This window comes from Eleginops maclovinus, chromosome 22 (assembly GCF_036324505.1).
Source record: "Eleginops maclovinus isolate JMC-PN-2008 ecotype Puerto Natales chromosome 22, JC_Emac_rtc_rv5, whole genome shotgun sequence".
Lineage (NCBI taxonomy): Eukaryota > Metazoa > Chordata > Actinopteri > Perciformes > Eleginopidae > Eleginops > Eleginops maclovinus.
Genome location: NC_086370.1, coordinates 18,373,692 through 18,398,236, shown reverse-complemented (window position 1 = coordinate 18,398,236; position 24,545 = coordinate 18,373,692). Strand labels below are relative to the sequence as shown.

Genomic DNA, 24,545 nt, shown 5'->3' with positions numbered 1-24,545 from the left:
CCCCCCCCCCCCCCCTCTTTACAAACACCAGCAGGACAGTTTATCAATTAAAGATCAATATAACAGTCTTTATTGTAGAAAAAAAACAATATCAGACTTTCCTTTTAGACAATAAAACAACACACAATTGGCTGAGACATATAAATAAAATGTTTCTTCCTTGGAAAACTCGTATATTCTCACACTGAAAAGCAATGGACACCGTTAAAAATCTACCAGAATCATTCACTCTATAAAAAACTGGATATTTAAACCCGTCATGGCACAATGCGGTGTATCCAGCCTACTCTTCTTTTTCCATAATATTGTTGCTCTTATTATCCATCGATTGGTTGTTACTTCCACAACACTGGGACAATCAAGGTGATCAAATAAGAAATTCATGCAGCATTGGGATTTACATTACTTTGTCTGTGTCCAGGTGTTAAGTTCAACAAATCTAAAAATATCTCTTGGTGTGACGATGCAAAAGACTTACAAGAAATATCTAACACTAGGCTACTACTGAGAAGGTCTGCCTCAGTACTGAGGCAGACAATACGATATGTGATGTGTCAACATGTGCTGCATAGATGCAGCCATACAACTTAAATCAGATCTGATAGGTTACATGACTTACAGGAAATAAAGTGTTTCTTTTGACCTATACAACTACCCTGAATTGTATTTAGATTTTTGTGGAGTGACCATTTTGTTATGTGCTGTGTGTCATATCATTTGATCCGCACTACCTGTCGTTTCGAAATGAAGTTATTGGAAGAAGAGACTGCATGGGAAACTACAAAAGAGAATATTTAAGTAAAACTACGATATGCTTATGCAATCCCTCTGAATAATACGCTATTTTGAGAAAGATATAAAACTGTTTTGAAGATGGCGCATGTAGTTTTCACAATGAATTACTTTATTCACCAACTCTGTTAATGAATAAAAAGTAATGATATGAATCAGATGGGCCTGCTAAAAATGTGATCTGTACTTTTAAGGTTTAAACTGCCAGGGAACAGGCTGCTCCCTGCAGCCACTACTGAACGATAATCTCACCACAGAACTGGAGTTCATGCAGAGTGCAAAGACAGACACATGGGAGTAAAAATGGTGCGAGTGTTTCTCCAAACCATCCAACAATCTGAAGTTATCTGTCACAGCGTTGCTAATACTGTGCAAGGGTCTAGACATTAACCCAAACAATCTCTGGGCTCAGAGCACAACAGCTGGGGAAAAAGGGGAGTGCTTGTAGAGAGGGAGTGAGACATTTGAACACTGTGTTTCCATATGCATCATCTGTGATCTCAAGCGGTGTTCTTTGTTCCTGGGCTGTTCACAAGGAAGGAGAGACAGGGCCAGGGAGGTGAAGAGGAGGTTTTTCCTTTTTCATCAGTCAGTTTCATTTAGGGAACAAGGTCGCCGCCACTCTTGGCCTCGTTCATGGATCCATTTGTTTGACACTAAAGACAAAATAAAAAGATAATAATAATTGACCAGTTTTGCTGCAACACATTTTTTAGCGGGTTACTATAACCCCACTGGGTGTAGTCAGTGGAACACTCCAACTGTTAACCTTTCAGATTCAACAGATATTTAGTTTTGTCTTATAGGGAATTGCAAAAAGAGGAGCTTACCCCACTTGTTGCCCACCAGCACTGGACAAGCTGCATGTCGGGTGCTGTAGTCTCCCTCCCCGCTGGGAAACAGATTATACCAGAACACTGCACTGCCCTACACACAAACACCAGGCAACAGAGGTTAGCAGTGCTACAAACCCTTCAGGGATAGCCTGGAAGCCTCGGGTCGCTGAAATCATTTCCACAGATTAACAGGGAGTAATTACAAAAGTGTATGTGGACTTAACATTTTTTAATTCAATGACAGAAATGAACGAATAAGCATTTTGACATAGTACGTGATCTTGTTTTTCATGTTAAGTGTATAGAGAAGAAGCACATACAAGATGCCAACGTATTGGTACGTGTTCTTACTGGGAGGCAAAAGCAACATTCACATTATTTTGTATATCTTTATTGTGTTATTCATTTATGTATTAGTTGTGTAACAAACAAAACACCTGGGGATTTGTTGGCTTTATAATATAACCAATTTAGACACAGCTAGTGAGTCAGTTACCTTTTTTGGCCAAACTGCTGCACCAACATCTGGGAATACTGTGGCTCCACCTGCTGCTACATCACTCATCTACAACAGAGACAGAGAGAGGCACAGGTGAGTCTTAATCTCTCAAATCAAACCATTTCATTCTTTCTAGTGGACAATAGTTTGTTGTATTGTTTCAAGAAATATAGCCTAATACAATATGCAGTTTTGTCCCATTAATCCTTCTAATAGGAAATGTAACCTCATACTTATTGAATCAGCATAGCAAGTCCTGTTTTAACTCAGATGTTACTTTTGTGACAGCAAAGCTTGAACCCACAATCAGAGACTAGGGATCAACCTTAATGTATAATACCAGGCTGTCACACTGAGCAAAACCAAACAGGAAAAGCTATGGTGAGCTTCATTCACACATTTCACAGGCAAGCATGAGACCGCTCACTTCAGAAGATTCACCCACCATCCTTTCTGACACACATTTAAGATGGCTTAATGGAAGGTTAAACATAAAGTTTAAACCCATTGAGTTTACTCACGTAGAAGAGCCATGTTGCTATGCGGTTGCCAGTTCCTAGCTCCTTAAAGGCATCTGGCTCATCTTTCTGTGGAGGAAAGTCAACATCACATTTAATGTCCTGCCTTATAACCATTACTGTACATCTAAAGAAATGTACTTGTGCTAAGAACAAAGGGTCTTACCCTTCCAAAGTCAAAGTGTGGTTCGTACTGACCTCCAACGCCATAATTTGCAACCTACAGAGATCAATAGGAATAATGAATTAAGTCACAAATGAGGACTCCGATAAACTAAAACACAAACAGGTGGTCAGGGAAGGTTGATAGTAAGATGATATATAAGAACTCTGGTGATTCAGTAAGGTGTTGCATTTAAAATAGGATAGAAATACAAGTAAAAACACTCCTTGTCCTTCAGCCAACACTTTACCTGCAGCTCTTCTGCGGTGTCCATTTCCAGTCCTGTGAGATCTTCAATTCTCTGGTTGATCACGTCAATCATTGGATCTTCATAGCCAGTGAGCCAAGCGCTGGAATACAGAAGGGAAGCAGAATGATTGAGAAAGCAGGCGGTCCTGCTATTCAGTATGCCAGTGAGGCATGTATTTGTCCACTAGATGGTAGTAAAGGTTTCTTTTGAAATAGGCGGCTGCAAGACATGTCATGCTGAAAAGTTGCCATGAAAAGTTTGTAAAGAAAGGGAAGTAGGGCAATACATCACATGATAGAAAAGGGGAATAGAGGTATGAAGAATATGAAATAGAGAAAGCTGGCCAGAGTTTCAGAATCTCCAGTCAGCTCAGGGTACAGGCTGTTTGGATTTTAAACAGCTTGAGCACTATGGAATGTGCGTGGTACAGGACTGCAGCAAAAATATTTTCATAGATTTAACTTTCCTGACACTACCGGTCTTTCATACTCACTCAAGCACGCCAGTCTAAGAGAAAGCCTCGATATAATACGCGTTTGAGCATGCTAATGAACTTTATTGTGACAAATTAAAACATGACTCATCCGTAGAGCTGCAGACCACTGGTATTTCTTCCAACGAATATATTAAAAAGCCACAGTTTCATATAAAAAGACTTTCACGTTACATTAGAAATAAAAGATACAATGTGAAGTTACTAATGAGACGAGCAACAAAGACAGAATTGAAAAGTCTCAAATATAGTGGATTCTTTTAAAGACATAACAAAGCCTATGAGACTAATCCTACCCCGCACAGTCTCATGGACGTGTTTCCAAGACAACACATCAACCCTCAGATATGTGTGTGTTTGAGAACAGCAGTGGGATGAGTCAGCTTTTTTTAAACAAGAGTTTGTGTTGATAATAACTAATATTTTTTAAGGGATGGTGGACCAAATATGAGCCAATACATTTTTGCCTGATGTGTTGCACAAGTTCATTGAGCAGTCAAACTCTTTTGAGTTCTTCCACCTGTTTTTTCGGTAATCTCTATCACTTTCACAAAGCGTTTACTAAACTGGTGAGTCTTCCTATATGCATGTTTCCATAAAATGAAGCGAGGAGAGCATTCGGAAACCTGTAGAATGATTCCTCACTGAATTTGGAAATGCTGGCTAACACGTACACATGAAAAACCATCACAGGAACACCACACCCTTGAAGCTACATGCACATGTACCAATGCTTTAATTACCCAGAACTCTAAAACCAAACAAATGTGGGTTTTTCGCTGGCCTGCTATTTTTAAGGGTGGGTCCAAACTTCAACTTACCACCATCAATGCATCTATTTAAGTGGAACACTCTCTCATACACAGGGCGACCGTTTCCTAACATCAATAATGATAATAAATCTCTCTTTGCACATATTTGCATCTTGCATTTATCTGTGTTCTGAACCATTTGCATCCAGACTCAGGCCTTGGACGTGTTTCAATCTCTTTTGCTGACATGTTAGTTGCAGAAGCATAACAAAACCACAGCAGCTGCATTAAGCTCATACAAGAATGGTTACAGATTCATTCCTTGAAAGAGCATTGCGAATAGAGATTTCCAATAACCGAGTCGGGGGAAAGACAACTGATCTGTCAACACTGTCCATGAAAATCCCCAAAGTACTGGGTTAACTGGTAGGAACAAAGAATATTCAACTACACCGAAAAACAACAGAGGATTATTTATTCATGTTTATCCATTTTTAAGCTCAATGTGGTGTTCTTGCAGACATCTGTTAAACACAATGAAAACCTCCTCTTGTGTGTTTTAGGTGCAGGTCAACATTTGCTTGCTTTTCAGAGATTAAAGATAAAGATAAGAAGGGAGGATGAGGAAATATCTCCTCTAGCTCTCCTAGTCACCTGTTACCCCTTACCTCTTGGAGACTCTGTACTGGGCCGTGGTTAGTTTTCCGGTAAGGGGGTCATGCACCGTGGCTCGCCTTAACTACAGTAGTTCCCGCAGGACAAGGACACGGAGGTCGAGGCAACGCAGATAAATACAGGAAGGAAAAGAGGATGATGGAATATGATACGCACAAGAGAAGTAAAAGGAGGAAAGAGAGTGAGACAGAGAAAAGAAAGGCAGATGTGGTCACTACTTGTCAATGTTATTCTTTAGAAGAGCCAAGAGAGGGATCTATGAGGCAATGCTAAAAAAAAATTGCAAGATAAGAAAATGCATCGGTGAGTAACCAATGAGTGCCTCGATACACCTTGTGGCGCAAAAAAAAAGGCCACTATGTTAATATCAGCTAGCAGAAAACAAACTCAATTTCCCCTTTCTGTGGTATTCCCCAAATCATTATTTTTCCAAAGAAGTAAATATCCATTAGTTAAATGTATTTTTCCTTTTATATATTTCTATAATTTCTTTGTCACTGGTAAAAGGAGAATCAAATATTATATTTTGATCAGTAAAAGTCCACAAAGGTTCCTTTTGTCGTGAAGCTTTGATCACTATCAGCTGGATTGTTTGATTCACCTCAAAAGCCTTCGAGGTTTGCAATGGCAGAGAAATGGAGGGATGCGGGCGGACGGTACAGAGGAGAAATGGGATGAGTTTTTGAAGGAGAAGGAGGAGGAAATCTGTCCTTCTCCCTCTCAGCTCTCTCCTTGATCCTCTGCTGTTGGCGGCTCCTAGCCATGCCTTACCTTTTGCTGATCCTGTATGGTGCTGTCTCCAGCACTCCAGTGATGGGATTGGAGATGGTGGCCCTGCGCAGCTGTGAAGCCAGGGACATGATTTACCCACACACAGACACACATAGAAAGATGTGTGCCTGTGTGCTTGCCTAACTAGCGGGATCTCACACAGCCTCAATATCCCACTCCTAAACACACTCAGTGTTGTCAGGATTACCGGTTTTTCAACCTTGTTATGTTTATAATAAATAAATAAGTATTTCCCACAAATGTCCCCTCTGTCATATCAAAGACACGTATTGAATACCAATCACATCTTAATTTTTTCTGGAGCTGTATATATATTTAAGATGTCATAATATTGTAATGTTCCCTGGTTTTAAAGGCTGCATTACAGTAAAGTGATAAGTGTTCTTGACTTACCATCTTTATATATGCTTTAACGATGATTTCTCGATCAAATTGTCATAGTGTAAACATTTTTGGGAAAGCTTCAATGGTCAACCCTACAATAAAAGTATTAAGGTATTTGGTCGAAAATATCATGATGTGACTTTCTTCATACCACCCAGCCCTAAATGAATGATCCTATCATGTGACGTTGAACTCTTAAGTTGCTTATTACACCTCATCACATGGCATCTTTGGAGTCCTTAGTCTACAGAAAAAAGTGCTTACTCGTGGCTTTGCCAGTTGCTTGACCTTCTCGATTTCTTTTTCCGAGAGGATGTCGAGGTAGCGGACAATGTAGGGGCGGTCCCACTCATCTTGCTGTTTGACTGGAGACAGCACATATTTGGGGTTGTGATGGTTGTCATAGTAACGACAGAACAGCCGGCTCTGCCTGCGGGGGGTCTGGTTGACAGGAGAAAAAATAGGCAGGGAATAAATGACTTTTAACGGCTGTGTATTTATTTACTTAGAGATTGTGTTTTTGTGTATCTTTTTCGTTTTCCTCACCATTCTGATGCCCTCCCCACGACAAAGCATCTCGTACTTCTTCCTCTCAGGGAGCAGATGATTCGAGACCTTCTTAGTCTTCTCTTTCTTTTCGGTTGTATCCCTTTTTCCTCTGTCCTTCCCTTCCTCCTCCTCCTCAGCCTTTTTCTGCTTCTCCAACTGGAACTCAAAGTACTTCAGGTTGCCCTTGGCGCGCTGATGCTCTGGGTCTAAAAATGACAGACCAACAGAAATAATGGCGGTGTGTACAAATAGGGAGGACTGCAGCAGCTGTCACCTAAGAACGACCCTGCAATAAAGATAACTGAGCTCTCAACACGTCATAATCACATATGTATTCAGTCTGACCTTGTCTACTCCTCAGAAACAAGAAACAGGAAAGACAACAATGCTGTGGTGTGATCTAGTCGGGTGAAGGTTAGAGAGGGCAATTATATACTACGCTATGATATACTATTATTCACCGTCATTACTTTATATACATTGTTACGTGCCGGGCAGGCTGTACTTTTGTTTCTTGCCTCCTGCTCTTTTCTCTACTCCCTGTCAGTCGCTACAGCTAATCAGCAGCTGATCAGTACCTGCCTGGGCATCTCTGACTGATGACTGATTGGCTCCTCTCACCCTCAGCTGACCAATCAGCACCCAGGACCAGCCATAAAGGAGACAACCAGGAAGCCTTCTGGGGTCACTGCTGGGCCTGCTGCTGACTGGAGAGCCTCAATTTGACTGCGTGTTAAATTACTGTGACAATTGTGTATCCTGTGCTATATGTTGTGACTGTGTGTGTGTGGTGGGAGGTGGAGGAGTTAGGTTAGTTTGGGGTACCCCTTTACATCTCATCACGTAGATAACACATGTGAGAGACACTAGGTTAGCGGATTGTTGCCACCCCTGTATTTTGCTTTGTCCAATTATTAGTAGTTCAGGAAGTGAGGGTTTTTGGTTGAGTTTGTTTCAGAAGAGATGTAGGCCTGGTTTTTGTTATATTTATTTCTTTTATTTGGCACAATCTCCCTTGTCTCCTCCTCCTCCTCACTTGAAGAACATTTGTTGTTCATTCTTTAGTTATAAGAAATAAACATTGTCTGTCTACATTTAATCTGACTTGCTCATTAATTGGTTGTCGTGTGTTACTGTCTCCAGGTCCCCTAGACTTTAGTGGGGACGTAACAACATAAAAGATGGAAAGAGTTCATTTCTAAGAAGAATTTTAATCTCGATCTCTGGACAGAAGACAATTTAGTTGGATGACAAATCAACAAAAAAACTTAATGAGACCAATATCTGACTGTAGGTGATTACAAATGATACACTATTAGGGGTAAAACTTCACAAACTCGCAACAGCATGGATAATATGGCTTAAGCTGATTGAGTTCATTCAAACTATTTGGCTAAAAAAAATATGTGCTTTCCTTTTTTGTCTTTGTGTGCTCGTTAAAATGAAGGCTATTTCTGCATCTTTACAGTCTTATCTAAAACAAAATAAAGTCTGGTGTCTGTGCATGTTTGTGACAAACAATGATAAGAAAAGGTGCATTGTGTATCTTGAGCAGACATTGTAGGTTCCAGACACTATCACATCTCATTATGAAACATGCCTCCCAGGATACATTTCAAAGTTGGAAAAGACTTTATAGAGTGGAGGGACTCACCCAGTTCTAGGAGCTGCTTGGTATAATCCAGGGCTCGATCTATCTCCCCCTGCTGGTAGATGGAGTAGCTGAGGTAGTCGAGCACCGTCACCTTATCTAAAGTGGACTCCTCTCCCTGTTCAAGCTGTTTCAGGGCCTGGGCCATCCACAGTTCGGTGTGGTAGTAATCCACATCAGAGTAGGCGATCTTCCCCAGCTCATAACAGTCCTCTACCGTCATAAAAGTCTTGAACTTCACTCCTAGAATGAATAGGATACAGGGAAACATCAAGGGGCTGTTTACTGGGACTTCCATCGCACTTAGTTGGCTCATTTTATGTTTCCTTAATTGGAGCTTTTGTCAGGTAGATGTGGTATGCAGATTAAAAGGCCTTACCAGGTAGGTCTCCTGTAGCGATGGTGTTGGCAGTTAGTCTGTAAGTGTCCTGTAACCTGAGGAGCGCTTTAGCTGCCCCGGTCTGGTCCTCATCTGTGGGGAAGTACTGTCTCTGGATGGTCAGGTTGGAAACAAATCCTGAGAGAGAAAGACATGAGAGCCCAGAGAAATTAATTGGAGGATTATTTATAGGAAAACTGACAATCAGTTAAGTGAACCCCTTAAATCAGTGCGACTTTGATTTTGTGTGGGAGAATTAAAGCTTTATTAAGACAGACATGTGACCAAAATGTGTAGTCTACCTCAATAACTCATGTTAGGGTGACTGAGCAAGGCATCCGATTTCTCCTTCAATATACCAAGTATGAATGTAGGTATAAATCTGAGCGAACATATCGTTCTTTTGGATAAAAAAAACAAAAACTCTCTCCATTCATTTGGCTGCAATAATTAAGCAGTTCCAGGTTCACCTAATCTCTAGACATGTACAGAAATGGTTGGATCCAACGAACATCAAAAACTTTTGGAAATCGTCTTTCCTGTTGTTTATCTTTCTTGATTTTCTAAACTATGGCACATCAATATTGAACCAGGTTTGCTTTATCCATACCGTCAGTGGTGTCACTGAGCACCAGGCTCTCTAGTTCCCCCCACTCTGTGTTCAGCCTCTTCATCAGTTTGAAGGCATTGACAGGGTGTCCCAGGAAGGCCTCGGGGTCCAGTGTGGCGGTGGCTGACAGCGATTCCAACTTATCAGCCCACCTATCACAAAGGTGGTAAAACATAGTTAGATGCATTGCTTACATATGAATCCACAAGCACTAAGACTTTTCCACCAACTCACTCTTTGATCTTCTCAAGCTTGGTCTCCTCTGCTCTGATGTAGTCCTTTAGAGAGGTGACAAGGTCTTTTTCTGTGTATAACAGATCTGTCATCTGGCCTGAGGAGAACAGAGATAGAGAGATACTTCACCATCATTACTGCAATGATGCATACCAAAGGTCATCACTGTCATCACAACATGACGGGACCCTAAAAGGTGTCGCGAAATCGCTTGCATCTATAAGTTAGATGCAACAAAAGTCAGAAACGGGAGCATTTTTTCTTAAATAAGGAACATATATTGCTTGATGTACTTACCTATGGAGGTGTAGAAGTCATTGTGGGCTGAGAGCGACTGCAGACAGTTTAGCAACAATAGACACAAGCATGGCAGCTCCATCCTGGAGAGGCAATGAGAGAATGAGATGCATTGTTAAATAGATTATCTTGAATATTGAATCACGCATATTAAAACAATATTATCAAAAAGGTGAATTGCAGAATGCACTGTATTATTTCTTATACTACTATTTTACCATTTAATATTCCCCAAGTACCACCTCATACTAGGGATGTCACAAACAATACCACAAATAAATGAGTCACTATCAAAACAAGAGAAACTATTTTCAACCTGCACGATTTATCACGATTTACAATTTATTGATGCTTCCCTTCACTCCCTCCAGTGCTGCTCCTACTGAATTAAAAAGCTGGTTGTTAGCACCATTTAAGAGCGGACAATCCACAGACGTAACTTTTTTCATAAATGTTCCCAAAGGAAACTGATGACAGCAAGGTCTGGGGAGTGTCCATAGTCTCAAAACCTGGGGAAAAACTATGTGCAATTAAGTGGGTAAATTGGGAAATTATTTAAAATATTATTTGTGTACTGACCATTTAGGAGACAGAGAAAATATTTGTATATATGTTAAGAGCAAAAGAGTAATGGAAACTTGAAGAATCTCCTCTTAAATCCGCTTAGAAGTACAGCCTCCCAACCACCACGGAAAGCTGAATATAAGTCTGTGGTTGGTGTCACTGTGTTTGGTTTGTCTGTGGTGATGACATAGCCATAACTATAACAGGGCTTCTGGTCTTTGAAGAGTGGCACTGGGATCTCTATATCCATTCAGACAGAAATTAGAAAGAGAACCCAGACAGACTAACAGGAACAAATGAGCAGGCACGTGTCAGTATCTGTGCACACACATTTTAATTATGCAATTATTTACATGATGAAGTTCAAACTTGGCAGCAGCAGAGGACCTGCCAGGACAATGTCATCTTTATTTATTGTACTAAAAGACAACATTTACTTTTTTAAAACTTCCATCTGGACTTCAGACTTGATGGGATATGTGTGAGTATCACAATTTGAAAAAATATCCTGGACTCACACAACTGTATCCTTGATTTTTAGCCAACATAATGTTGTTGGTATATTGTTTAGTGAGTTGCTAATGTAAAATAACTATGAAACTTTGATAGAGAAAAAATATTTAAAGACATTGGCAAAAGTTTCATTTCCACAATAGTTCTTGACTGAATAATAGCTGAAAATGGCATGAAATAGATGTTTTAAATAAAGCTGTCAGGTAAAATGATAGCAACCCCATGTCAATATTCTCTGAAAACAAACTTGCTCACAAACAAACCCTCACATGTATCTTCATGCTTTCACGCACCCACACATTTACAAACTTTACACCTGGTGGCAAAGTAAAGGTCATGCATGAAATGTGTATCTATGCTTATTTCTAAAGCCCTTGGCTGGAGGCAGACAACAGGCTCAGGCAGGTTCTGACTTTGCCACATAGACAAGCCTTCATAGGAAATAAAGAATGACTCTGTATGACATTTGAATTAAGGTCAGCAGAGGGGAAGAGAAGAATACATGTGTCTGCATACTTGATTAAAAGCAGAATTACTTTAAACCAAAGAATATTTAGAAACTCCAAGGAGAGACACCAGCCTGTAATTACAATAATTATATTCTTTAGAGTTTTTATCCTGTCAGAGGCACACTAATGGTATCTTGGACTGAGTGGGGCCAAATATTCTTGAATTACAGTAGGAGCATTTAGGGATAATGATGATTTTGGTTTTACCTGTTATAATATTGTAGAAGTGAAAAGTCGAGATTAAAGCTGCAAGTATAACAGTTATCATTTAGAGCCATGCAACATGCCACACACAGGAGTAAGTGGTAGTGAGAGTTTTTGTATGAAAACATGCTTGTACGTGACAAGCTAGAACTCTAAAACATTCCTTTTGGCAATTTAACATTTAACCTGCCAGATACTTGTGAGGCCATTTTCTCGAACCTGTTATAGAAAACTACTTTGCATAAAACGTGGTTTAAAGTTTTAGTTTTCTGACTTCTGACCTGTAAATTACGCTCCATTCTGTTCCGACATGTTCTTAAGAAGAGCTTTTCTTTACCAGCCTTGTGCTAATTGTGGGGAAGGTGGATGTTTCCCAGTGCTCACACTTGCAAGGAAGCATCTACCCTCAGAAAACACTGATAAATAATGAGTTTTTTTGCATTCATGGAGTTCTCAATTGACTGATTTTGCTGTCCCTTTTATAACTTCCCAACTGTACTTGGAAGTACTTTTAACAAAGTAAATACGCATAAACACACCTTTGCATAAAATGATTAATGTATGGTCTATCATGACAGTATTTACAATAAAATAACGATATACTTTGCAGAAAAAGTTACTTTTATTTCATTTTGCCCCACTGCAGTCACTACATTTTTAAACAAAAGTAACCTAGGATTTCTCTTGGTCTGTACTGTATTTTAATAGCTTCTTCGCAGATAAATTTCCTTTAGCTGAAGTGTCTTCTCGAAGTTTTGCTGGGAGTGAAGCAGGGGAGTCCGATAACACAGGATGTCGATGGAAGAGGACTGCCACGTCTTCGCCCCTCCCCGCCGGGGGGAAACTCATGCGGAGACTGTACACTACTCAATGGAGTCTAGCTGATTTCACCAGGAATAACCCCTCACTCACCCCTGTAAAGTTGCTGACAGCAGGGGGTCTTTTAATTTCTGGAAGACCGTGGATGCCATTTGTTGACTCCTACATTTATTAAGCTAGTTAACGTTAGCTTTTCCCAACACGAACGTGACGTAAAAACAGTTTGCAGTGAACGTTCGCTTGTGTCTCCAAATAGCCTTATACCCTAAGCTCACTGAAGTGTGCAATATGGCAGACCATGCAGAATGCACACACAAGTAAATCCTTGTATATTATGCTGTTAATGTATGGACATGCGTATGCTAATACAGAGCAGAGCGAACGAAGCAGCATCCCACGCTGCATTGCACTGGAATGCCATAACATTGACTGAGTTTCTAGGCAAATTCAGGCTCCGTTTACTTAACTCGCTACTTTTTTTAACTTTAACCTTTTAACCGGAATTTTGAAAATATGACTCTGTTCAAACCAATACGGGTTTTGTATAGTATCCGTTGCTGTCGAGAAGCATTACACACATCAAAGTTTCGTCCAGGTTAGCTAGTTTTTTTTAGCTAGCTAGGCAAGCTAACCTAACTTTAACGTTCTAGAATGTTCAACGTTCGCAACTGAAAAACGATCGAAAACTGACAGTTCAAATCTGCAGGGTGACAAGACAGATCACGTTACCCCATAAAAAAAAACCTTCTGGACGTGAATTGCTATTGCTATCTTATCTGATTCAAAAGTCAATATTTACCTAAACGAGAGCATCCTGTAGCAGAAATATGTGTACCCCCGGTTCTTGGGTCCTGGGAAGTGTCGGCTCCAACCGGTCACGGTGCAGGTAACGGGAGCAAAATTAACATCTGCTGGTGTGTAAGGACGGGATTCCTAAAAGTCTGAATGCTACGTGCAGATTCTCACATGCATAAAGTCTCCTACGACCAGACTTTGGGGGCTGGCGTTGCTAGGGGAGGTGTCTTAGCCCGTGGTGAGACATTCATGGATGAGTATTTGGGGTATAAATGTAAAAAAATCAAATAAAATGAATGTGTACTAGCAAACGTCACACCGTTGCCATAAGATGAATTGTGCTGCAACAATAAGATGTGATTTTAGTTTTTACTGTGGTCCATGCTAAAGTGTCCACCAATTACAAATGTGCCATTGTAGTTTAATTGACATACATATGTGACAAGGCATGTTTAGCCTAGGTTCAGTATCCCCATTCAAACTGATGATGTGTTTAAGTTTGCATTTTTTACTTGACTTGAGCTGCTGTTGGCATTTTCACCTGGAGTCTCTGCCTCTTTCTCCCACATTCCAGAAAATGTCTTCTGACCAACCAAAAAAGTGTGACTGGAGGGAGAGAATTCCTGCTGTAGCCTATGCAACTGAGTTCAACAGGGAGGAGCCGTGTGTGTGTGTGTGTGTGTGTGTGTGTGTGTGTGTGTGTGTGTGTGTGTGTGTGTGTGTGTGTGTGTGTGTGTGTGTGTGTGTGTGTGTGTGTGTGTGTGTGTGTGTGTGTGAGAGAGAGAGTGTGAGTGAGTGAGTGAGTAACCATCTATCAAAATGACTCCAACATATGCAGAAAAATCTCAGCAAGCTAAATCTCAAAGACACTGCATATGGGTTTTTTTTTAAACAGTAGTGTTACAATTACACAAAGAAACACTTAACTGGTCATCACACATTCACTGAACTGTTGCTTATCTGCTGTTCTCTCTTTATTCCTTAAAATAGTACCTAGCACTGAAATGAAGACCTACAAAATGACAAAAAGGCTCAACATTGTTTTGGGGTTAATATTAACCTAGCATTATTAAGTGTATCCATGTAAGATGTCCATTTGTTTTGGCAACCTTTCCACATGCATACTGTTGAACAAACTGCATTCCTACGAGTGTCAGAACATTTAAATCTAAATTAGGAAATCTTGAATAAAATGGAAAAAACCTTTCTTAGGTTAAACGCTTAAAATACATTTTATTGATGTAAACATTCTATCGAAGCAAAATGTCATAACAGGAAATATATTATGCTGAGTCATACATAAAATGAAACATGTTATTATTGTTGTATTTGAGGCATAGCACAGTGTGTGGGTTTGATCGTAAAGCAAGGTTATTTTTTAACTTGTGGGGGAAATACTCCTATCCAGGCTTGAATAGTCTCTTGCGGTTCAAAATCCACCTTTTTTTCTTCAGTCTCAGCTTACTTTCCCTCAATGTTGACTATAAGGTGGAAAAAATCGTCCAGTGTTTCCTCCTTTTAATCCCTATTCTCACGACTGTCATCTGCAGATGTCGTTGAGGGAGGTGAGTCTGCTCCCAAAAAGCAGCTCCTCATAGGTCAGCAGCTGACGCAGGAAGTTCACGTTTGGGGCCGTGCAAGCCCTCCTCTCCTTCAACCAGCGGAGGGCATGTATCAGTGACCAGCGGCGATGCTCCATGAGAAAAGCCAACGTAAGTGCAGAGCTCCGACTCCTGCCCATGCTACAGTGGACAAGAACGCGGCCGGCAGGTTCAGCCATCAGGGCTGAGCTGATGAACCTGGAGGCCAGTGGCAGTGCCTTCACCAGGTCCTGCTGGGCGTCATCGCTCAGACACAGCCTCAGGTAGCACAGCGTGTTGGGGAAAGCATCAGGGCAGTTGGCAGTGGCATTGACTACATGCGTGATGTGTAGATTCTTGATGATGCGGTAGTCAGAGGCCTGGGAGGCAGAGCCCTGGTAGAGAGCTTCTTCAAGGATCTCTGAGGGGTAGATGGTAAGTGTGTGCCGCTCAGGTTCCAGCAGGACCATACGTTGTGTGCACAGAAAAGGGTAAAGGGAATAAAAGGATGAGAATCCCCCTAGCAAGATAACAGGGTCCATCCCCAAATGACTGAGCTGGAAGAAACATCGCTGGAGTTCTGGTGAGTCTGTCCTGGCCTTCACACTGCCCACTGGAATAGGAACAGGCAAATAGAAACAACAGAACACAGACAGTGAGGGCGAAATCAATACAGAATGCCAGGTAGATCATTCAACAACACTCAGGGGCAAGGTCACAAACAATGTACTCGGGCGGCTGAAAGCACCATGGATTGTGCAGCATTTGTATCCTCTGCCTGTCCTTCTCAAGGGATTATTCACAACAAATGAACTTATGACACTATAGCGCAAATATGCCAATACTTTTTTTGCGGATTATTTTAATTTTCCATTTGTAAAAATTCCACATGCGCTTGAGGCATAGCTAAAGGAGGAGCTTGCTAGGGAATACATATTTTGTTTATTTATTTTTATAATAACCTTACCATAAACTCTTGATCACAAAGTTATCATTCCAAAGATGCTAATGTCACAATTGACACTGATACTTGTGAACAATTGAACAAGTATGCACATGAGCAATGACACTCATGTGCATAGAAAGAGACATATTGTGCGACAAATGTATTCATATTACCTCATTTGAATATGTGCAAATAGCACAGGAACCCAGACATGCTGTTTGCTTGGGGCCTTTTACTTTTTGCAGGTGCTTTGGCAAACACACATTTTAAAAATCTTATTTGTGCAGATTTAGCTGCTTCAAAAGCCTAGCAAACCCTTTGTGAATTCGCTCCTCAAGAGCCTACAGCCTTGGCCCTGTGAGGCACTTTGAGCAAAATGCTGTGGTTATGATACTATCATCCACATAATGGCAATGATAACATTTAGCAGAAACAATGTTTACTATGATCCCCATGTAATGTTAATGGTGTTATCATGCTAACATTAGCTGATAAGGACAAAGTACACTTGAGGCTGTCGAGAATAATAATACCTTTACAGTTATATATAATGAAAGAAAGCATTGGAAACATTACTATTTAGATCTCATGATTCTGCTAAATCAAAGAAGTAATATCAATTTGTCAAGACAATTCAGCAAAGCCTAAAATGTCAACAATGTAGTAAACTGACCTGGGCTACATCCCTCCTCTGCATACAACAGGATTATAGAATACTTCTGCAGCTCAACACAGCTGATGAGACACCCCAGCACAGGGTGGATCACCGTCACAGCGGCCCGTGCTGTCACCACGTGGCTGTCTTCGTACCTAACAAACGCATTCAATTATAGTGAGTACGAAAATATACCTGCAACGTTAAAAAAAATGTATTTCCTATAATGTAGTTCAAGGCAATTTGCTCCTAATTATTAAGAAATAACAATTTGACTATGATCCACAAATATTTTACTTTTTTGTGGATATGACCTTTCGCACCACAAATAGACAAATACCTGTTTTCAGACGATAATGATATCTTATATGTATGGATTATAGTAGACATTAATGGATTATCTTCAATGGGTTACAACGATTAAAAGTCCCAAAAATCATAAACTCTCTTTGTAAAGTTGAAATAAATGGGTTTCCAAAAATCTGGTAACTTTTGAGGCCAGTCTACTCTTTTCTTTAAATCAGCTTAGTAAATGATAGCACACTCACCTTTCTGTGCTGCGACAGTCCAGGATGAGAATATAGTAAGGATCATACAAAGCTGGCTGGCCTTCCTCTGCACTCAGCAGGTTGTACACTTGCTGCGGGGTGATGTAGCCTTTCTCTACAAAAGCTGTCACTGGAAGAGCGGGAACCAGCACCTCCTCCGGTCTGCACACTACTTCCAGGGAGAAGAGATACAAAGAGTACAACATCTGCATGCATGAAGTTATGTGTGCATACATGTGTGCGTATAAAGATAGAGAGTCATATGTAAAAATAATCCCTTTACCTTTGTTCTGAATAGGTATGATGGAGGAGAGGTCGCTGTCAGTACCATTGACCGCTCTGTCACAGATGCAGCTCACCATTTGGGATGTGTTGACAGGCTCCCTGGAGGCCGATCTACAACTGGTATTCACTCTGACACGAACACAGACACATGATCATAGTGGAGTGCATTCTCAACAGTAATGCAGTAACATAAGGAGACATAAAACATATTGATAGTGCAGCATTGACATATAATTCGGTAACAGATCCACTGAGTGGTTGAGAGGGTACGTAAGGACAAATTAGTGCTAAATATTTCTTGATCGAAATGTTTGATGTGACACATGCAGGTCAGATTGGTTTAGGGTCGCCACATTAGCTCCCCATTCCTCAAACCCGCTCAAATGTTTTTAAACGGCATTGTGATCTTGTGGCTTCATGTCAAGAACAATCCTGTCTTCTAATCTATTTTAGGCATGTCTTAAATGACATTAAAATACAGTATTTTTCGTTTATATTACCTGACCAGACAGGCTTAGAGGATGGAACTCTTTGAGAAACAAGAAAATAAGTCAAATCGAGACACTGTCGAGAAAGAGTACCTATATGAACAATCATTAGGAGCCCCGTAACCCTCCTTTGCTTGGACCACACCCATCTTCAAACTTGACCTCAATTTTGATTTCAACCAAAGAACTGTAATTTCTGTGGCTGAATCTAGCACAGTGAAACCAAATATATCCACATACAGACAGAACAAAAGACAGAAACATCAATACCTGGCACTTAAAACAGGTGTCTCCAGAGAGCACATTTTGGCATGGTAACTCAGACGTGCAAAGGCTCTCAAGGTGAAAACAACACAATGTCGCAGTGGGCAAAATAACCAAAAACTTTTTACCTGGACACTACTACGCCCATCTCCTTTGAAGTAATTTGGCAGATGCATCAGCAGTTCCCACCAGCCCTTGAGTAGAAAAACATACTACACAAAAATAAAATAGCTAAGGTAAAAATGTTTAAACTTTTATCTTAAAAACAGGAATTAATTAAGTAAAATGATTTAACCCCATGCCCTGTTTGTTGTTGCTGTGATTGTTACCCCCCCTTTTTAGCCTTGCCTTTAATTTAGCTGGTAGTCTTGGAGACACAGTAACGGTTAAGTGCTCTAGAGGGCCACATGGTAGCTGGCTGTGACAGGTGATGGAGGGGAGACCTGATGGGAGTCCTACTTCACCCAAATTAACTCTTTAACTTCTACCATACAAAGGTTACAAAGTATTTAGACAACAATGACTAAGAAGGATTAAGGCAGAATACATAACAGTTCACATTCCAGGGCATTATTTACTATAAATCAAAATTGTAATGAATAGTAAATAAACTTGGAAAGAGCAAGTGTAGTATTGGGGCTGCCACATAAAATTATTAAATAGGCAAATAATATTATTTCTTTGTCAACATCGCATGCTTTTTCTTTTAAACCAACTGTAAGGATCAGGGCAAAATAAGTGAAATAGCCAAACAAGTTTTTCTTTGTTAAGAATATACACATCGATTGAATCCATCCTTCAGTAAAATGTGGCCCCAAAACTTGCAAACGACACATCCATGTTAAACTACAAGCATCTCATATACATAATAACCAAGATACAACAAATTATTCTGCATATATTTTGAAACCCAATGCCCACTGTCACATTTAAACTCCTCACCCATGCAATAATGTTAACCTCAACCTGTTTGCTTCATTAAAATATTAACGTGTTGACACTTACTGTACTGTTTGCTTTGCTGCGTACCTCAGTTGTCACCCAGCCATGTCCCCTCTCCTCCACCTTCACATCACTTATTCTTCACTTTCCTTTAGTTGTAGCCTCTCCGCCCCTCCGGCTACAACAGGCTTTCATATGTGTCGTCATGCAAATAAAAAATATTGAACTCGATGCAGTCGATCTGGTGCATTACATGACACAATGCACTCCTCATGTTGTTTAAAATGTGTTTATTATCTGGTTCTTTGTTCTGTTTAGTTTTCTTATTTCTATTTTTCACACACATATATTTTCATGAGGCTTTAGATAAGCCACGCTGCAGTCATTTCAACCGTCCTTATTTGTAAGTAATTTGTAAAATCTGTAAAATTAAAAAGCTTATTTTATAAAGTGTTTATTTTTGCACTATTTCTGAATGCGTTCACTTCTTTTGTAAAGCACTTCGAATGACTTGTTGTTGAAAGGTGCTATATGAAAAGATTTTTCCAAAATACCTGTTGTCCTCTTTTATTAGCATAATACTTGTTTTTTCCACAAACCTGTGTCCAAAGCTTTGTGAGGGAAGAAAGTACTGTGTCTACCGGCATAATCAGAGTATGACTGCCCCCTCCTGAGAGAGATTATTGCTAACAATCACGTTGACAAATATAAATAAACACATGTAGCTCATACTAGAGTCCAAACTCCATGGTATTTTACATGTGAGTGAAATGCCATGGTGTGTGCACCCTAGTATGAGCTACATGTGTTTTGACTTTCTCCCCCATTTTATTGTTGGTGTGTTTTAAAATACTGAACCAGACATAATGGCAGCCAGAGACTTTGAATAAAGCGGGTTCTAGGTTTGTTGCTATAGTATTCTGGATCAATCAGATACTGCCTCACTGCTCCAGAGTGCACCTCCACCATCAGGAGTCTGTTTACTCAAGCTGACCCTAGCTCCTACCGCCATGTGGCTTGTGGTCTCCATAATGGTCTGTGTAGCTTCATGGATCCACACAGAGGTGGGGGAGGGAGCAAAGCTGGGAGGAAAAGTGTCAGGAATGTCACAAACAGGTGTCAAAGCTGGAGAGAAACTTAGAGCCATGGTTCTCTCATTAGCAGAAAGTGCATCAATACATTTAAACATTATCAATTTAGGGTGCATGAAGTGTAGGTCACATTCCTCCCAGGAGGCTGCTGACACTCACTATCAAACATTATGTGTAATAAAATGTGTCAGCAAACAAAGATCACATAGTTTGGCTGTGTTTCTTGGAAATCAATTTTTAATAATAAAATAAAGTGTCCACGGAGATTCCTTCTTTAATTATGGGAAAATAAACTGTTAGAAATAATCAATATATTAGAGCGGAACTTTAAAAGATAATTCACTGTTTCTGGACGGATCATATTTGTCCATTTCCGGTAGTATTACAGGATGTTGTTTTTAGCCTCAGATAGCATAAAGCTAATATTGTTTTGTATATATGAGTAGAGGGAGAAGGACCAGTGGAGTTGCATACTAAACACACCGCCTCTACCTCTCACTCATTGATGCTGCAATGATACAGTTGCCTGTTTAATAACTGATAAACCTCCTAAGAATTGCATAATAGAATATCGTAGATGACAGCTCCAGGACTTCGCTAACAAGATGGCGACGGTGACGTCATAAGAGGACCCGCCCCGACGACGTCAGCCTATAGAGGAGGATCCAGCCCCCCGCTACCAACCAATGAGAGCACGACAGCGGGGCGCGTCTGATTTTGAAGTTGTTTATTGTATGGTCGGAAAGGGGTGGTTCTATAAAACATGTAAGGATTGTGAAATCGGGCTCTCTTTTGTTCCGGACCGCCAGACAGTAACTACTGATGAGCTCCGCTCAGTCAGTGGCCTGTGGACGCGTGTCCCGGGCTATTGAGCCACAGCTGTGAAGCTTTTGTAAAACCTACCGCTGCATCCTTTTATTAAACACTCCTTTTATAATTTTTAAGGGAGTTTTGCTTTCTTTATTTTAAACCGTCTCCTGGGCTTCAAATAAACGAACATTTCTTACAATTGGTGACCCTGACGTGATTTGAAGTGCCAGGACGAGACGGGGATTTCGCGGAATCGGCATAAACTCCAGACACTCGGATTGGATCCCATTTACAAAGGTGAGCAGTGCCTGTTTATTTCAAAATCTGCATAGTTTATATAGCATTTTGATATGCGAGTGTCTGGAGGTGAGTCGTTAATCATGAACTGGCTATTTAAAGTTAAGAACTGAATATATTGAAATTAACCGGGGTGCGGTCCTGGGTTTTCCAAAGCTTTTTGTTTGTTTGTTTTGTTTGTCTGTGTTTGTCCTTTTTACGCCGGAATTAGAATGAGATTTAGGTAAAATTAATACGTAAATATCGATTAAAGTTCGGTAACGTAGTGCTAATTAAAATTGGCAGCGTAGATTCAGATTAAGGTTCTGGAGCGTATTTCGGCATTGATAGTATAATTTTGTGATAAAGTAAGTTTAAAAAAGTCCTAATAGGTTAAGGCCTAATCGAGTGATTAGTGAGTGGGTCAGTAAATGTAATCTTTGCGACAGAATTACGTTGAGAATTGTGACGACATCCCAATAGTCTCTGATTAGCGTGTTGCGTTATTGAACAGTCATAGTTGGCAAATAGTGTTAATATTAAAAGGAAGACCTCTTTTGTCTGAGAGGCGTAGCTTGGGGTTAAATTCCCCGAGAGTAGGCTACTGTTTGTTGAAGGGAACAAATCAGGGTGAGAGCACAGGTTGGAGTCCTGACGTCATTACTGATTCTGGAACTTAACAAAGCATAGTTCATAGATTTAGAAAAGATTTGTTTTATGGTACCAACTACAACGAGAAGAGCTGAGGTTGAAGTCCCTTCTCTATCTGCGATTGTTTTGAAGAGTACTTAAATTGTTAGGGCATGGAGAATTTCTAAATTATTAGTGTAGGGTTAAGTGTTATGTGTAATCGTAATCAGAGAGGGTTTTTTTTTAAAGAACCAAGCAGTGTTGGGCCTTTTTGAACTGTGCTGTTTTGCTTGAAACCATCTGGAAACGGGTTCTCTATTCCCCTCCCCCAAAGTCCTTTGTCTTTAATAGGCTAACCTAGTTAGCGTAGTCTGTTAGCATCAGCCATTAACAGAAAACTTCAGAGGAAGTAATGGTCAGAGAGGCTAAACCAGTCAGGAAGTAGCCAATAAAGACGGGGCAGAAAGAAAAAACAGCGCCCCTACTGGAGGAATTAATATATATCCAGTATTATTTCAGGAACAAAATAGCACCCTCTGGTGAGGGTATTGAATAGTGTACATTGAGGTCCAAATGGTAATGACAGAAATCTTGCAAGAGAACGCACAAACCATCCGGGCAACATGCGGTTATATGTGCCAACTACCAGCAACTCCCGCAGAGTTTTGCAAATAGATGTGTCTCTGTTATTATGGTAGTGATTTTATATTGTTTGGTGGATCCGGTATGTCTGGACCTATTGGTTAATCTCACAAGAGATGAAAGAACCAGAGAGGTAATGAGTATGAATAACAATAGAGCTAAGGCTGATGTTTATCTTCAATCCAACACCAGTTTTCCCATATGGGAGTTACAGTTTAGGACAGATACATTGAAATTAAGAATGATAAAAACAGAGAAAGCACAAATGGCAAGAACACAATTACACTTTAAAAGAGTGAATTCTCTACCAACAAGAAGCAGATGGTGGGGAGTTAGAGGTTAAAGGATGAAAGGTTACTAAGATCACAGAAGAGAGGTAACTCTCTGATAAGACTGAGAACAGAACAGGGGGGTGAAGCTGTGTTGAGCAATAACCATAAAGATAAAGCCTGTTTGAGTAAGAGAGGGGATTAAGACCATTAAGGGGGGTGTAGGCGACACCCAAATCTTCTTGTAAGACCAAATGCTGTTATCATCTAAATTAACTTTGATGTTTTTCTCACACAGAGAGGAGACTCAGGAGTCATCTGTCTGTAAGCAGTAGAGAAGAGAGGAGAAACATTTTACAGAACGGGAATTAATTATAAGAAAGTGCTGTTAAAAGAAGTTTAGCGATTATTAATATAGATAAAAGTGTTAACACTAGTAAATATGAAGATAAATACAGGAGTGAATCGTATGACTACACATGAATCATTTACATCTTAGTGATCTGTGAATATGCTCTGCTGGGTTGTACAGGCTAAGTTAAAGGGATTTTAACTTTTTGAAAAAGCATTGGAATGTTTTTATAGTAGAAGAAAACAGAGGCCGTACAAATATAATGTGTGGGAATATGGTTTCTGGATGTGAATATTTGAATTATGGGAGAAAATATTTTCCTAAAGGAGTTAAGTCAAATGCATTTGAGAGATATTATTATTAGACATTAACTTGTTATTACAGTAGATGGCATTTAATACACAAGACAGAACACATGCTTAGTTAAAAAAGTGAAAATTAAGTGGACTTATTTAACCAGTGTGTTGAGATTCATAGATCTAAAGAAAGCTGCCACCTGGACTGCAGCCTCTGCAATCTGGTGACAGACCCATGTCCTCCTGAAATAATGCGAAAGACCATCCCCCACGGAGATTTCCTGACTAATTCAATAAGAAAGGAAGGCAAAAGCAGGGCTTTGTCTAGAACTGCATCCGTCTGCTTCTCCACCCAGGTCAGCAACAAACATGCATCATGCTGATTGACAGAGATCTACTCATCACCAGTCCCTCTGATAAGAGCACAGAGGTCCAGAGCAACAAGGGTTGATTCAGAGCACAGATTCTGATGGACAATGAGACACATGAAAACGGGGTTCCGTCTCCCATGAAAGACATCAAGAGACGGTGATCGAGCAGACCCATGCTGAAATGAAAATCCGCACAAGGAGAGAAGCTTGATGTGGAATGCAGGTTCAAAAAGTCAAAGACTGTCAAAAACCAGATGCACAGGAAGGGGCGAAAAGGTCAATCTGCAGAATCTAAGGAGGTCGGGGTCATCAAGCCAGAGAGCAGAGGTGGCAGGAAGGGGATTTCGAATGGGTGAGTTTGTGTAAACACATTCACTCACATAAACACATAAGTGGAACACATTTAAAGAATTTGAATTGACTTTGTAAATTTAAGATCAAATATCGAATGTTTTATTACATAACATTTTATAGATTGGTAAATGATATTTGAAAAGGGGAAGTTTTTAAAGTAAAGGAGTAAATAAATTTGTAACATTATTATAGGGGGAAATTATAGAGATAAGCAAGATCCACTACACTTTTGGTAGAACCTGTTCAGGAGTCAGGAGAACAGAGTAGGAACATTTAATCATGTTAACCTATTAATATTTCAGAGCCTATATCGAGGTGTGACTTTGGTAAAATTAAATTGTGGGAGTTTTGATCTACAGAAGGAGAGAGATTTAGTACACACTTGATCTCAGATATGATACTTAAATGAAACAAACTTGTTATAGTGATAACTCCAACATTAGATACCAGACCATGTCCAATATAATT

The 24,545-nt window shown here is 40.1% G+C and overlaps 2 protein-coding genes across 4 annotated transcripts; both read right to left on the bottom strand.

The window, feature by feature from the left end:
* Positions 1-47: 47 nt before the first annotated feature.
* p4ha1b (prolyl 4-hydroxylase, alpha polypeptide I b) lies at positions 48-13,506 on the bottom strand. Of its 2 annotated transcripts, none has more exons than XM_063875045.1 (15): positions 13,283-13,506; positions 9,875-9,957; positions 9,578-9,674; positions 9,344-9,495; positions 8,734-8,871; positions 8,358-8,597; positions 6,701-6,909; positions 6,419-6,595; positions 5,750-5,820; positions 3,059-3,158; positions 2,812-2,865; positions 2,649-2,714; positions 2,125-2,193; positions 1,623-1,719; positions 48-1,448 (listed from the first exon to the last, which is right to left on the bottom strand). In XM_063875045.1, exons 1-15 carry the CDS (start codon positions 13,294-13,296, stop codon positions 1,378-1,380), a joined length of 1,638 nt encoding a protein of 545 aa, XP_063731115.1. In that variant the 5' UTR covers positions 13,297-13,506; the 3' UTR covers positions 48-1,377. The 2 variants fall into 2 exon arrangements, with proteins under 2 accessions (XP_063731115.1, XP_063731116.1); XM_063875046.1 differs by lacking the exon at positions 5,750-5,820 and adding an exon at positions 4,972-5,042.
* A 1,035-nt stretch (positions 13,507-14,541) lies between these two features.
* Positions 14,542-19,110, bottom strand: LOC134859084 (dual specificity protein phosphatase 2-like). 2 transcript variants are annotated; one of them, XM_063875395.1, is made up of 6 exons: positions 19,050-19,110; positions 18,173-18,256; positions 17,291-17,421; positions 17,008-17,179; positions 16,478-16,614; positions 14,542-15,471 (listed from the first exon to the last, which is right to left on the bottom strand). In XM_063875395.1, exons 2-6 carry the CDS (start codon positions 18,190-18,192, stop codon positions 14,819-14,821), a joined length of 1,113 nt encoding a protein of 370 aa, XP_063731465.1. In that variant the 5' UTR covers positions 18,193-18,256; positions 19,050-19,110; the 3' UTR covers positions 14,542-14,818. The 2 variants fall into 2 exon arrangements, with proteins under 2 accessions (XP_063731465.1, XP_063731466.1); XM_063875396.1 differs by having other exon boundaries at positions 17,008-17,176.
* Positions 19,111-24,545: the final 5,435 nt, after the last annotated feature.

What these genes read in the sequence shown, in the direction of transcription:
- p4ha1b (XM_063875045.1), bottom strand. An exon ending in CCATACAGGATCAGCAAAAG is followed by an intron (nt 3,159 to 5,749) that starts GTAAGGCATGGC and finishes TCTGTATTCCAG; the next exon opens with CGCTTGGCTCACTGGCTATG. An exon ending in CACACTTTGACTTTGGAAGG is followed by an intron (nt 2,715 to 2,811) that starts GTAAGACCCTTT and finishes TTTCCTCCACAG; the next exon opens with AAAGATGAGCCAGATGCCTT.
- LOC134859084 (XM_063875395.1), bottom strand. Translation starts at nt 18,192, where the DNA reads ATGGGCGTAGTAGTGTCCAG. An exon ending in ATGGGCGTAGTAGTGTCCAG is followed by an intron (nt 17,422 to 18,172) that starts GTAAAAAGTTTT and finishes TGTTCGTGTCAG; the next exon opens with AGTGAATACCAGTTGTAGAT. An exon ending in GACTGTCGCAGCACAGAAAG is followed by an intron (nt 16,615 to 17,007) that starts GTGAGTGTGCTA and finishes TGCGTTTGTTAG; the next exon opens with GTACGAAGACAGCCACGTGG.